Consider the following 13,438-nt stretch of genomic DNA (forward strand, 5'->3'; position numbering starts at 1 on the left):
TTCTTGTATGAATAAATAAATCTTTAAAAAAAAAAACAACAAACAACTGCGGTGATTCATGGTCAGTGTGTGAATGAAGAGGGACAAAACTGAGGCATGATAGAAAGGGAAATGCCAAACCCATTTTCCTGACTCACTGTCACAAAGATATCCTTAGCCAGGTAGGGAACTCTGGGATGACAATGTCAGCAGTGATTTTTACACAATGCCTTAACATTTGTGCATTTTTTTAAAATATTTATTTATTTATGCATGCAAGAACTGAGGTACAGGCCAGAGGGTTGGGAGGTGGTGAAAGGATTCACCAGAGACAGAGTGGGGAGCAGAACAGGCAGATCTACTGAAATACACTGCTGAGGGGAGCAGCGGGTGAGACAAGAGAGGTCTGCTGTGCCATGTGGGTATCTCCCTGGCTGGAGATCGAACTCATGCTGCAATGGCTGTGGATAGTTTCATAGGTTGCATCTCAACCCCTTGTGCCACCAAGGAGGCCCAACATTTGCACATTTTTAAAAATACAACCAATGCCTGGCTGTTTCAGTCACAAGACTTCACCTGAGAATATTTGCATGTCTTTTTTTTCTTAATAAAAATGAGAAGCCACTAGAGCTCAGTTTTTCTTCCCTTTTGCCCACCGCATTATCCAGGAGTCCAATGACTGAAAGTAAAGCCAGGAGTCTGTTTTAGGAGAATCTTATCACCTCAATGGCCACCTTCTACTTTTCAGCACAGGAATGATTAACTGAGGCTTAGGATCTGGAGGCAGGTCTCAAGTTCCCTTGTTTGCAGGGATTATGTTATCAATGTTGGCAAATCACCAGCCCCCCTGCAGCTCACTTTTCTCATTTCTAAAATAGCAAAAATAATGCTTTCCTCAGAGGTGGGCTACAAGGTTAACAGATAACGAGGGTGAAATATTATTTAAAAAATATTATTTAAAACACATAAGTTTGGGTGTTCATCTTGGTAAGCTGATATCAGTACCTACTTCACGGTATGTGCTGCATTATGAAACTTTAACCCTTAAAATTACAAAAGTCTTGCTCATTTGTAAGCTTTCTGTCAGCTGAAAGGCAACTGTCCAAATGTAAGGTAGTATCATATTATCCTTAACACTAGTAATGAAAATCATAAATATGGGTAAAAGTAAAAGCAGAACATTTTTCTCCTCCTGAAGAAATGCCTAGGAAGTTATCACCAAATCTTGGGAACAGTTCTCTCTGCTGAAAGGCATCTCCTTCCTTCAGATTCCAGAGAAGTGACCCCTGTCTCTGTCTCTGGAGACTTGCACAACCCTAGTCCCTTGCACATTATTGCTGGGCAGTGAGATGATTTTAATGAAGCACTGGCTTTCCAGCAAGAGCCACCCGCCCTCCCCACACCACCCACCACTTTGCGATGCAGAATCTCCATGGTCAGGTCAGTCTTTCGGGTGCTCTCTCTCTGCCACTGTTGATACTCCTTCTTCAACTGTTGCTGCTCCTTCTTCATGGTGCTGAGCGATCTTTCCGAGGCATCCAGTTTCATTTTCAGCTCCGCCACCTGAGGAAGTCATGAGCAGACAATTGTAGACCTCTTCAGAAACGCCCCACTTCCTGAGGGTCTCGCACAGATCAGAATATTTGAATTTGAAAAGGTGCTTCCATTGTGCAAAAATGAAAAATGATGTAAAAATGTGTAAAATTAAAAAAAATAATAAATAAATATAAAATAAATAAATAAAAAGGTGCTTCCCCTTAGCAGCCCAAGGAACACCTGGAGGCCTCCAGTTCCTCCCTCTTTTCTCCAAATCGCACCCTTTGAGGCAGAATAAAGACTTGGACCTTGCACTAGGCTGGTCTTTCTATTCTCCACTCTCATTAGCCTTGCCTTATCTACAAGGGGCTGGTGGGGAGGGATGGGGGTTTGGGGGTACAGTATCAGTGAATGTTTCCACCCCAGAGCAAACACACTTGGTCTTTCACTCCTCAGTAACCTGCAGTGCTTGACCTGCTACTAGAGGGCAGATTGGACTGAGGAATGGTCTAGAAGCTGTGGCAATGGTGCATCACCAGAGATGAGAATGACACACCCTGTGAACCCACTGACCTGGTACTAGATGGCAGATTAGACTGAGGAATGGTCTAGAAGCTGTGGCAATGGTGCATCACCAGAGATGAGAATGACACACCCTGTGAACGCACCAGGTGCAGGGGATGGAGCCCTGCTGTTGCATCTGTGCTCGTGCCCCCAGTCTTTACAGTTTGGAGACCCCAAGGCTACACCAGATTGAAAAATCACAAGGTGACGGGGACCGTGGCCTGGTGTAGAGGAAATAGTATCCTGCATTGCCTAAATTTAGTCCTTCTAAGTATCAAAATGGGGAAGTAAAGAGCAATACCCTGTATTCCTCATTTGTGGTCAGGTTTCTTAATTCGGAATTACACAGGGGGATTTACTTTTATTTCCTCTCTTTTTGAACATGGAATGATTTTAAGTCACAAACAGAACACTTATCTATTAAAACATATCATCTCCAAAAAAATGCCTTTGTCACCAAAGCCAACGCTTCTGGACAGAGAACTTCAGAGAGAAGAGGGGATGTCCCCACTTTCCCTCACACTTTCACTGTCACCACTGTTTGTTTCTTTATCTGTGGAAAATGGTTTTTGCTACCTCACTGAAAGATGAGAAACCTAGTTTTGCATAAAAATAGCATGAACTTTAAGCCATGTGTCAGCTCACATATACCTGCGTACTTACGGCTGTGTGCAAGGAAGCCAAGCCCAGGCTACTCTGGAGGCTCTCTGTAGTGCCTTTTTTTTTTAAAAAAAAAAAAAAGATTTTATTTATTTATACAAGCACTGGGGTACAGGCCAGAGGCGTGGGAGGGTGAGAGAATTCACCAGAGACAGAGCAGGGAGCAGAACAGGCAGAAGGACCGAAGTACACTGCTGAGGGGAGCAGCGGGCGTGGCAGGAGAGGTCTGCTCCTCCATGTGGGAATCGCCCTGCCTGGCTAGGAATCGAACCAGCACTGCAGTGGCTGCGGACAGCTTCACAGCACTGTGTTCAACCCGCTGCACCACCAGGGAGGCCCTTTAGTGCCCTTCTTTTGCCAGGCTCAAGACAATTCAGATGTTATTCATTAATCTTCAAAGCAATAGGCCGGGCCTCCCGGGTGGCGCAGCGGTTGAGCGCTGGGTTGCGAAGTTGCCCGCAGCCTCTGCAGCGCCGGTTCGATCCCCAGCTGCTCCCTGGCCACCGGAGGAGGGTCCCACATGGTGCGCAGACCTCTCCTGCCACCCGCTGCTCCCCTCAGCAGTGTACTTCGGTCCTTCTGCCTGCTCTGCTCCCCGCTCTGGCTCTGGTGAATTCTCTCACCCTCCCGCGCTTCTGACTGTACCCAGTGCTTGTATAATTAAATAAATGAATAAAAAAAATGAATGAATAAATAAATCTTTAAAAAAAAAAAAGCAATAGGCCTATGATGTACTTGGTACCCTCTTCTCCATTATTTCAACAGCTGACACCCCACAAATCTCCTTCATGTAAAATCAATGAGAATCTTCCCATGCTTGACCCGCCCACATCATTGACTTCAACAAATACCACAGGAGAAAGGTCTTTACCTGTCTTTCATAGGACTCTTTCATAGTTCTAAATTGCTGGTCCCATTGCTGGTTCACTTCCAGGAGCTGGAAATGTTAAAATGTAGCAAATCAATCCAGGATCTCTGTCCATTCAGGAGTTTGGCCAAAATTAAACCACATTTGTAGTATCTTAAGTAGGGGGGCCATGGAGAAGACAGTATATCTTCCGCCAAGTTCTGATTGGGCTGGGATGATTTAATGGAGCACACTCTCACATTTTCATAACTGGTTCACATATGAAAAGCTAGCGAGTCTCAGGTAGGACTTGGTTAGTAGGCTAAACAGTTTAGCAGTAACTTTTCACTTACTTTAATTTTTATCTTCTTTGTTCAACCAGAATCTGGCAGATTTATACATATGCTTTCTATAAGATTTTATTAAGATATGAAGGTTTTTAAAAAACTTCTCCATATTTTCCTAAAGACTTACATTGCTGACCATCATGAGATATTTCTTCCAGTTTTTAAAAAGCAGAATTTATAATAAAAAATTCTAAAACCCCTTAACAGAGCATCCTTTCCCTATAATATCATGCTTTTAAAAAACAACACATAATTTGTAGTATGTAGTCATTGAATGACTAATACCACCTTTTCACAAAGTAAAGATTTTCAAGGAATAGTTTTGTTATAAGACATTAGTGCGACATAATTTTGGCTCCAACCAATTTGAAGTTTTAAGACAAAGTGCTGAGTAGAAGAGAAAAAAGCAGTATGACCTGTGTTTTAGTTTTCTTAGAAGGGAAGTCTACAAATTCCTACATTGAAAGAAATTCTAACACATATCAATATGGGACAGACATCGAGAAGAGAGTCACAGTGACAAAAACTAGGAGGACTTTCTCCTAATTAGCAAATAAGCATGCCGGTTTTAGGTAACTCAGGCTGGAAACAGATATGAGAAGTTAGTATTAGACTATATGATGTTATGTAAAGATACCTCATTTGTTAGCATTTGGGGGGTTATCATTTCTATGCTATGGTATCATTACTCTGCTATAGTTCAGGGATTTTCCAGAAGGGCCTGCCATTTTATGCAGTATCAAAGAGGGGGAGTAGACACTACAGAAGAGAAAGTGAACAATGTTCTTTGTAGAATGGCTTAGGAAAGGAATTACAAAATTGACAGCATACACAGTGCTAAAATTGTTCCACTTGTCACCTCTTCCTCTGTCAAGAAGGAAAAATAGGTTCTAATATTCATTCAACTCAGAAAAAAACAGAACTTGAAGTCATAGCCATCGTAATCCCAAATTGTAGAAACAAACCTTGTGGAAACTAACATTTTTCTTTGCTCCTTAACCTTCTGGATGCCTAACTCATGAGCTTATAGCACCTAAGTCAACTGTACTTAAAAGCCTTTGACAGTTTGAGTTTCAAGGTGTGTCAAATTGTAGGGATGCAAAGAGCACAGGTGATAATCTCACATGGTCCATGTGGAGGAAACTCTAAGTATGGAGCACATTTAGATTTTAATTATCAGATTTATGATGTCATTTTTTATTCATTTGGGCAAACACTTATCAAGTAAGAGGTATGTAGGTGAATAAAAAAAAAGCATTTGTTCTCAAAATAATATAGACCAGTATCCCTGAAGCCAATAACGTGAGCCTGTACAAGGAGCATAAGGCAGCAGGTGAGATACTCCTTATTCTCAGCATTAGTCCAATATTAGTTGCTTCAGTTAATATTTCTAGATTACCTCTTTTCTCTGCTTTTCGAAGCACCTTATCTTTTGTTCAAGAGAATCTGTCAAGTTCTTTCTTCTTGATGGTTGAGCACACTTAAAAAAAAAGGTGAAATAGAATAAACAGGTGAAATGCTGAACAGCATTTATTCACCTCTTATGTTGTGATTTATAGACATGTCTTATTGTAGCTATGACAACCCTCTCCCCCAGTCCCTCAGAAACCTGCTGATGAGTAAGCTTTATTTTATATTTCTTCATGTGAATCAATTACCAAAATAATTTTCTAATAAATTATAAATATATCTGTACTATATGCAGCAAGAAATTAGGATTTCATGAATTTGGATTTCAGCTGCTTTTCCCAAAAAATGAAAATTTGTGTGCATAGAAATCAGGCAAGTCTCATGAATACACTTTAGGTATTTACACAGTACATATTTCTAAAAAGCATTTTTATAGATGTGTCCATGATCTTAAGTGACCCTGGGAAAAATCAGAGGAATGATAGCACATCAAGAAAAAAAAAAAAACTGCAAAAGGGCAGCAAACTGATTCTTAAGTGTTAATAAATAAGTTACCTCAATGCCGCCATACAATTACATTGTAGAGGTGAGTGAGGATTTTCTGTATTGTGGAATTTTAGCTAGTCTTTGAATAAAACCATTAGGTTACAAGTCTGTATTAATAATACATTATTGACACCATATAAGAGTTAACCACCTTTTTTAGTTTATTTTTCCCCCCAGCAGTGGGGTGTTCATTGAAATCAAACCCAGCAATTCTGGAAACTGCCTCCACTCTGTCTAAATCGACCACCAACAAAGCTCATTTAAGTGCTATTTCCCCTTCTAACTCAATAGTCTTGTTCCTCTGTCATCTCTGAGTCACATAAGTAATGTAATGAATCCAGTGATGAGGGTCGTCCCCAGCTCTGCTGTTCAGTTTTAGGTTCAGTAATTATTGTGGATCATGAAATTGCTTAAAGAGATTCACCAACAATTAAGAAATATTTTCAAAACATGTTGGTCTTTGCCAGAAACGTTTACAGGAAATGCTCTTTGGCAATATCATGGGATTTCAAGACTTTTTTTTTTTTAATTAAATGATTTATAAAACGATTTTGCTCTCTACTTACCTATGTCGCAACATTTTAGGGTTTGAGGATGCTTTACATCTCTATTGATGCTGTTCTTAGTTGTCTTAGCTTCTTCCTATTCAGACCCGTGTGTAATTAAGATCACGTTTTAAGAGACAGTGCTCCATCGGTCAGTCAATTACAAGTGATCGCATTGGCTTCTGAACTGGGTTTCCCCCTTTTTAGGAAGATTTTGAAGAACCCACTGTGGTTCAGAACAGACTAAATATTAGACAGCTTTTATCTGGAAATGTGGTACCTGCCCTACTTTGTGTGCTCTGAACTCAGCAAAGCAGAAGTGTAACGACACTGGATTCTAGCCCAGTGGTCTCACCACAGAAGCACATCACAGACATGTGGGAGCTTACTAAATTTAGCACAGAATTTCTGAACCTGAATCAGAATTTCTGAGAAAATGCCATAGCACCTCTATGTTCTCTGTAATAAATTTTATTTTTTAAAGCAATTTTAGGTTCACTGCAAAATTGAGGGGAACGTACCAAGACTCCCCATATACCCTCTGCACCCTCACATAGGTAATCTTCCAGTTATCAGCATCCCCCACCAGGGTGGAACCTTTACAACAGCCTGCATGGCCTTTGTCACCCAAACGGGTAGTTTACATTAAGGTTCAGTCTCGGTGGCCTCTCTAGGGGTTTGGACAAATGCATAATGACATATATCCATAGTTACTATATCATACAGAATAGTCTCACTGCCCCAAATATCCTTTGTGCTTACCTACTCACCTCAACTCTGTTTTTAATAACTTTCATGGGATATCATGATTCATACTAAACTTCAAGCCTCTCCCATTTCACACTATGCTTTGGAACACAAATTCAGTGTTCTAAAAAACCTCCTTTCTATTTGTAATATAGACCCCAAAAAAGCTACCCAGCAGACATTCGTATGACCCTGCTTTCTGATAACCTGGACTAAGAGTAATTAGATGTGTATTTTCTTGGCCTTACATAATTTTATCTGAAAAAATTTAAATAATTTGACCCTTGATTTTTATTTTATAATAGCAAATATTTAAAAGCTAGACTAAATCTGCCAGAGAGAGGAAAGTATAGGAATAGTTTGTTAAGCCATCCATATGTCACCAGGAATTTCTCTGGAGATTAATCAACATTTTACCAGGGTTCATATCACAAGTGTATATTCAAGTGAAGCAAAATCAAACACAGAGTTTTAGAGGGACTTTTTTTTTCATTTGTATTTGCTTGCCTTTCACAGTCACTAATGAAGGCATCTATTATTGCTATAAATTCAAAGATTTATCATCAAGCCAGAACTTACAGATCAATTATTCTTAAGTGTAATCTGTGTTTAAATTATCTGGCTATTTCTTTCTCATATCACACAGAGTGACAACTAAGATATTAAGATTCTGACTCAAATGAAATATCTAAATGAATGAAAGAGTTTCATTAAGTTTCTTATATGCCTTGGTTATCTAAAAAACAACTTTTATAAAGCACATTAATTTATTCAGTTAGGAAGAATCTGTAGCAGTAAACAGTAATTGAACAAATACTTTGGTATTGTGTATACAAAATTATTTTACTATGGACTACTGTTATAATGTCTTCTATTGATCATTTCATCAACATATTATTCTTTCTTAATCTTACATTGAAGCACATTTCTCCAAATCAAGAGCAGAATAGGAAGCCCATAGAGTTGGGGAGCTTAAAGGAATTTGGACAGGATATAATCTCACTTGGTAAAAGAAGAAAACAGCTTAGAGAGGTCAGTGGAAAGGCAGTGACCACCCAGATACCTTTTCTTTGTTAAATAACACTGGTTAAAATTATAGAGCAGATCATAGCTAAAGAAAGCAAGCTGGTCAATTCTGCTCTTATTAATCACTGCCTAGTTAACCATGAGAAGTGCCATAGTGCTAGCTGTGGCCAATTCCTCCCCTAGAACATGTGTTCTTACCTCTGCAACCTCTGTAGAACTTTCTGCAGCATTCATTCTACTGGTATCCTGTACACTGTGTGCCATGCAAGCAGTTTTTCCTGGAATCTTGGAAAGCAGGAAAAAAAAAAAAAGAGAGAGAGAGAGAGAGATGTTTCCGATGGTTTCTTTTTAGGGTAAGACGAAATACGAAATACACCAAAATTTAAAGACCACACAAGGGTTAACAGCAATAATTTTTCATTAAGAAGGAACAGAAGTAACTCTGTATGTGAATTACACAGAATAAGATTATGAGCACAGCAACCGTGGCTTTAATTTTTCTTCTCTTCCAAATAGGGATTTCCCAGGATTTCTCAAGTAGCCCGTGACTAAGACAGGCAGATTAACCTTACTATGGTATGTAAATTGTCATTCTTCCTTTACTGGTAGTTTCTCCCACTGCAGGAGGAAGTTACCACAGAAAGCCTGGACAAAAGCATATCTTTCCTCAGTAGTCTACCTATCATAACTTTATTGTACTTCCCAGAGCAATTAACTAACTGATGACTTTTTGACAGCAGAGTTCCTTGATTCCCCAAAGGCAAGATTTTCTGGCAGTGCCTTATAATCTGAGCTTCGCCTTGAGAACTTAGTGAGTCATTCATAATTCTAGAAGTGCTACTCATTCTTCGGGACTGAAAGAGAAAATAACTCCTTACAATGAAAATGGGCATTATTTGCCAATTCACTCTTCTCTGTTGGCCGAAGTTTAAACTTGGTTCTCAAGTTTATGATTTTGTTTTTTGTGGTCAGCTCCAGATTTTCTCCATGATTCATTGGAAATGAAATATATCTTACACTACTAGCATTTTAGCTTTAATTCATTTACTCTTGTTATTTTACAAGGCACTGAGACAGCAGTAGGTAGTGCAGTTAAACTACATCCTGGGATGCTGTGGAGCAGAAAACCCTTGGGAGAGAGGGAGACAAATAGGCAAGCACAGAAAAAGGAAGGAAGGTGTGGCTGAAAGGAGACGAGAAAGAATTGTGGCCAATCATTTAATTTACATTTCCGTTATACCGTCACACGAGACAGCCACATCTGTGGAGAATAAATCCTAAATCTCATAAAATTCAAATTATTTATAAGGTCACTAAATGGGGGTGTCCAAGCTTTGGTCCTCCTCTTTCTGTGTCTTCTGCCTCTCCCCAATTCCCAGTGCCTAAGGCAAACTGAATTCCTTGTGTGTACTGAAATGCCTCATGTGTCCTAATACATGCTGTTTTCTCCCTTTGAAAAAGTGCCCTCCCTGAGTCCCAAAACCCAACTTGGTCATCAGGGGGTCTTTGGAAGTGCCACATTTGCCCGACCTCTTCTGACCTGTAAGTGTCTCAGCTGAGCTCTCAGCTGGCATTTATACTTGTTTCTCTACGTGTTGTGCATTCACGTCTATCCACAGTACCGCAGCTCAAACCATGTGTCCAACACATTGTGCTGAATGAGTAAACTGATCAACAGCTATATACTAAATTTAGAGTTTTTATGAAGGAAGGGTGTGTGTGTTTGTTTACTTTCTGCTGGTTCCTTGGTCTGTTTGAAGGTATGCTTGAGTGAAATGGAGTGATGTTTCCTTAAGCAATATCCAAAAAATACAGGTGGGAATCAAATTGTTCAGAGTCCCAAAAGTAAAAGTGATGACTCACAGATGATCTGATTTTAGAGAATATAAAAGAGATTTCCTGAAGATTCACACTCCATTAACACTAAAATCTGCTCATCAGAAAAGAAAAAAGTACATACGTTGTAAGAATATTTTTCTTACATACACACACACACACACACACACACACACACACACACCCCGTAATTACATAGTTATGGTTTAGTTCATGGCAGCCTCATCTGTGTATTCGGTAATAGTAACCCAGTGGATGACATAACATTGACCTAGAGAAGTGATTTGAAAGAACGTCCTCTTACCAGGAAGCACTCTCCTTGGCACTATGACTTTTGGGGTCCTGGTGTAGAGACAGTGTTGAGCCCATCATGGTATGATGGCTCTGTTGACTGGAAATTCTATACCTTAGCATTTTTTTTCATTACATTTCCTTTGCCTCTTCTGCCATGCAGCTTAACATAAACATATTTTCTATTAGCTCTAAAGAGCCATGTGATTTATGAATAAACAGTAACTCTTTGGAGAGCCCCTAGTTGGGTTTGAGAAAAAGGAACTTGCACTAGGCCACTCCTAAGAATAAACTGGATATTTTCTGTGACATACACCCTCTCTGTCTCACCTCCACATCCTCACATGTGCTGTTTGCTTCACGAGACTGGCTTTTAGCCAAGCTCTGTTTCAGGGCAAGTCTTACTTTATCAGCTTCAATAACTCAGAGAAACACACATGTCACTCCGTATTTCCAAAGCAGTTTTGAAGTGTGCTCACTTCTCAAATGACTAGGATACCACATAGAAGAAAATAATTAATGAAGAGAAATACAGTGAAGGAAAAGACCAAGGAATTACCGGTCACTGGTTTATAACTATCATTTGAATGGATGATTATTTTCTATAAAATTAGGCCCAGAGAGGTCTTCACATTTCTATGAATGCTTGGAGGCATATGTGGCAGGAAAGAAAAACCTAGCTTTTTTCCTTTTAGAATGAGGCTTGAAAAACTTCGTTTGCTCCCGGAATCTATCTGCATGAACACTGGAGTGAATGTGCCATCTGGCTTGTAGAAAGCAGCCAGTGACCATGAAAAGATCTGACTTTCACCAGCTCATCCAGATTCCTGTCTGCTCTGCCGTTCCAGTACTTGTGACTTTGGGAAGATGCTTATGGCCACTGAGGATCGATTTCTACATTTGTAATGTAGAGATAATACTGTTCTCTGCCCAGGATAATGCATGTAAGAACTGAGATAAAAGTAGCAAAATCTTAAAGAGAAGGCCATCAAATCAACTCATTTATGCAGTAAATAATGCAACCACAGGGAAAGGACTGTGAATCACTAATGCATCATCACTAGGCACTCGATCCTGAATAGGTTCCAAATGAAAATAAGCAGAGGTCCCTGCTTCTGATGAAATAAGTGTATACTTACATATGCACGTGCATGTGTGCACATGCACACCCACATGTAAGAAATCAGAGGGGCCTCCCTGGGGATGCAGGGGTTTAAGTCTCAGAGCTATCAAGCTATCGTCAACCACTAAAGCACAAGTTCGATCCCTGGCCAGGGAGCTACCCACATGGCAGAGCAGACCTCTCCTGTCTTGCCCGCTGCTCCCCTCAGCAGTGTATTTCTTCAGTCTGCCTGTTCTGTTCCCCACTCTGTCTCTGGTGAGTCCTCTCACCTCCCGCACCTCTGGCCTGTACCCCAGTTCTTGTATAAATAAATAAATCTTTTAAAAAAAAGTAATATTCAGAATATTGAACCAACTTGTGGCAATCAAAATATTTAAATTTTACGATCACATCATCTGGGGCAATCAGGACAAACTACTCACATCCCTGTATTAATTGCCCACCTGTCATCTCTATTTCCTGATCATCCCCCCGAAACTTGTCTTCCACGTCATCATCAGTGACAACTTTCATTCTCCATACTGAACATCATGGGGTCATCCTTGCCTTCTCTATTTCTACATCCAATGTTCATGAGCATTTTGTGGACACTTAGAAGACAGGTCCAGAAAGAAGAGAAGCCCATTGCCATAGAGGCTAAAGATTGAGTGATAGGGTACAATACATGTGTCTTTGTAAGTGACTTCTTCAAAAATAGGAACTTTCATGTTTGCTTCCTGACTTTGTCCACATGGAAACATGTCAAGAGTGCATCCAGTAGTGGCTGCTATCTGTCTTTGTCAAACCCCAGTCCTACCACTTGTTAGTTAGGTGAGCTTGGGCAAGATGCTTATTAGCATCTTTGGGTTGACCACACCTTTTATTTTTTTAAATTGCATTTTTTAAGGATTTATGTATTTATCCAAGAACCGGGCTACAGGCTAGATGCACGAGAGGGTGAGAGGATTCACCAGAGACAGAGCAGGGAATAGAACAGGCAGACTGATGAAATACACTGCTGAGGGGAGCAGCAGGCAAGACAGGAGAGGTCTGCTTTGCCCACCAGCTGGGATCGAACTGTCGCTGTAGAGGCTGCGGACAGCTTCACAGTGTGGCGCTCAACCACCTGTGCCACCAGGGAGGCCCTAAATTGTTTTTTCTCATTGAGGTGACATGGGTTTTCAGCACTGTATGTGATTTAGGGGTATAGGTTCACCCGTTTTCAGATGTATGTCACCACACCCCACTCACCATCAGAGTACACTAGTCCTCCACCAGAGTCCATAGGGTCCCCTCCCACTCAAGTAGCCTCAGTGCTACAGATTTCAAGGGTTTGTTTAGGTGTAATTCTTCCTGTTCCTTCACTTCGTTCTTTTTTATGACCGTCTTACCTGCATTATTGCAATGACATAATGGCCTCCTTGACACACTCCGCTCCTCCCCCAGCTATAATCAATTCAGTACTCACCTGGAATCTTTTTAATGTGTCATTGCATCTCACTTCTCTGTTCAAAACCTTTCAGCAGCTTCCCCTCTCACTCAGAGAGAAAGCAGAAGTCCTTCTAGTGGACCACAAGGTCCGACATGGTCCAGCCTATGCTCCCTGACCTCTTTCTCAGTCTCCTTCCATTTGCTTACTCTGCTTTGTCCTAGGACCAGCTTTCTTCCAGAAGATCTCATGGCTCACCCCCTCCCCTTCGAGGGCAGTTTCTCATGTTGTCTCTTTCATGAGGCCTTACCTGCCCTCCCTATTTACAACTAACTGTTCATCCCAGCACGTTGCATCCACTGTCCCCCTCTATTTTCCCACAGTATGTGTATAATATACTAAAATTTTTGTTCTTTTTTGGTTGCCTCCCCCCAATAGAATGTGAAACCCATGATCACAGTTTTAATTTGTTGGGTTCACTCTATATTTCTCAAATCTAAAGTAGGGCAAATTACTTTAGTGCCTGTGCATATGCATATAATGCTCAGACACACATACACTGCACCCCAAACC

The 13,438-nt window shown here is 40.5% G+C and overlaps 1 protein-coding gene across 1 annotated transcript in view; it reads right to left on the minus strand.

Annotated features, from left to right (window-relative positions):
- The window catches only part of TNIP3 (TNFAIP3 interacting protein 3), a gene marked incomplete at its 3' end in the record, with an annotated part of 31,017 nt that extends 22,534 nt beyond the window's left edge, over nt 1–8,483 (minus strand). Inside the window, exons 1-4 of the mRNA XM_084252000.1 lie at nt 8,406–8,483; nt 5,333–5,413; nt 3,611–3,676; nt 1,390–1,542 (exon numbers count right to left, since the gene is read on the minus strand). Of these exons, the coding sequence (XP_084108126.1) occupies nt 1,390–1,542; nt 3,611–3,676; nt 5,333–5,413; nt 8,406–8,471 (366 nt within the window). The 5' untranslated portion in view covers nt 8,472–8,483. The remainder of the gene's footprint in view (nt 1–1,389; nt 1,543–3,610; nt 3,677–5,332; nt 5,414–8,405) is intronic.
- Nucleotides 8,484–13,438: the final 4,955 nt, after the last annotated feature.

This window comes from Talpa europaea, assembly GCF_964194135.1.
Source record: "Talpa europaea genome assembly, chromosome: 13".
In the NCBI taxonomy this organism is placed as follows: Eukaryota; Metazoa; Chordata; class Mammalia; order Eulipotyphla; family Talpidae; genus Talpa; species Talpa europaea.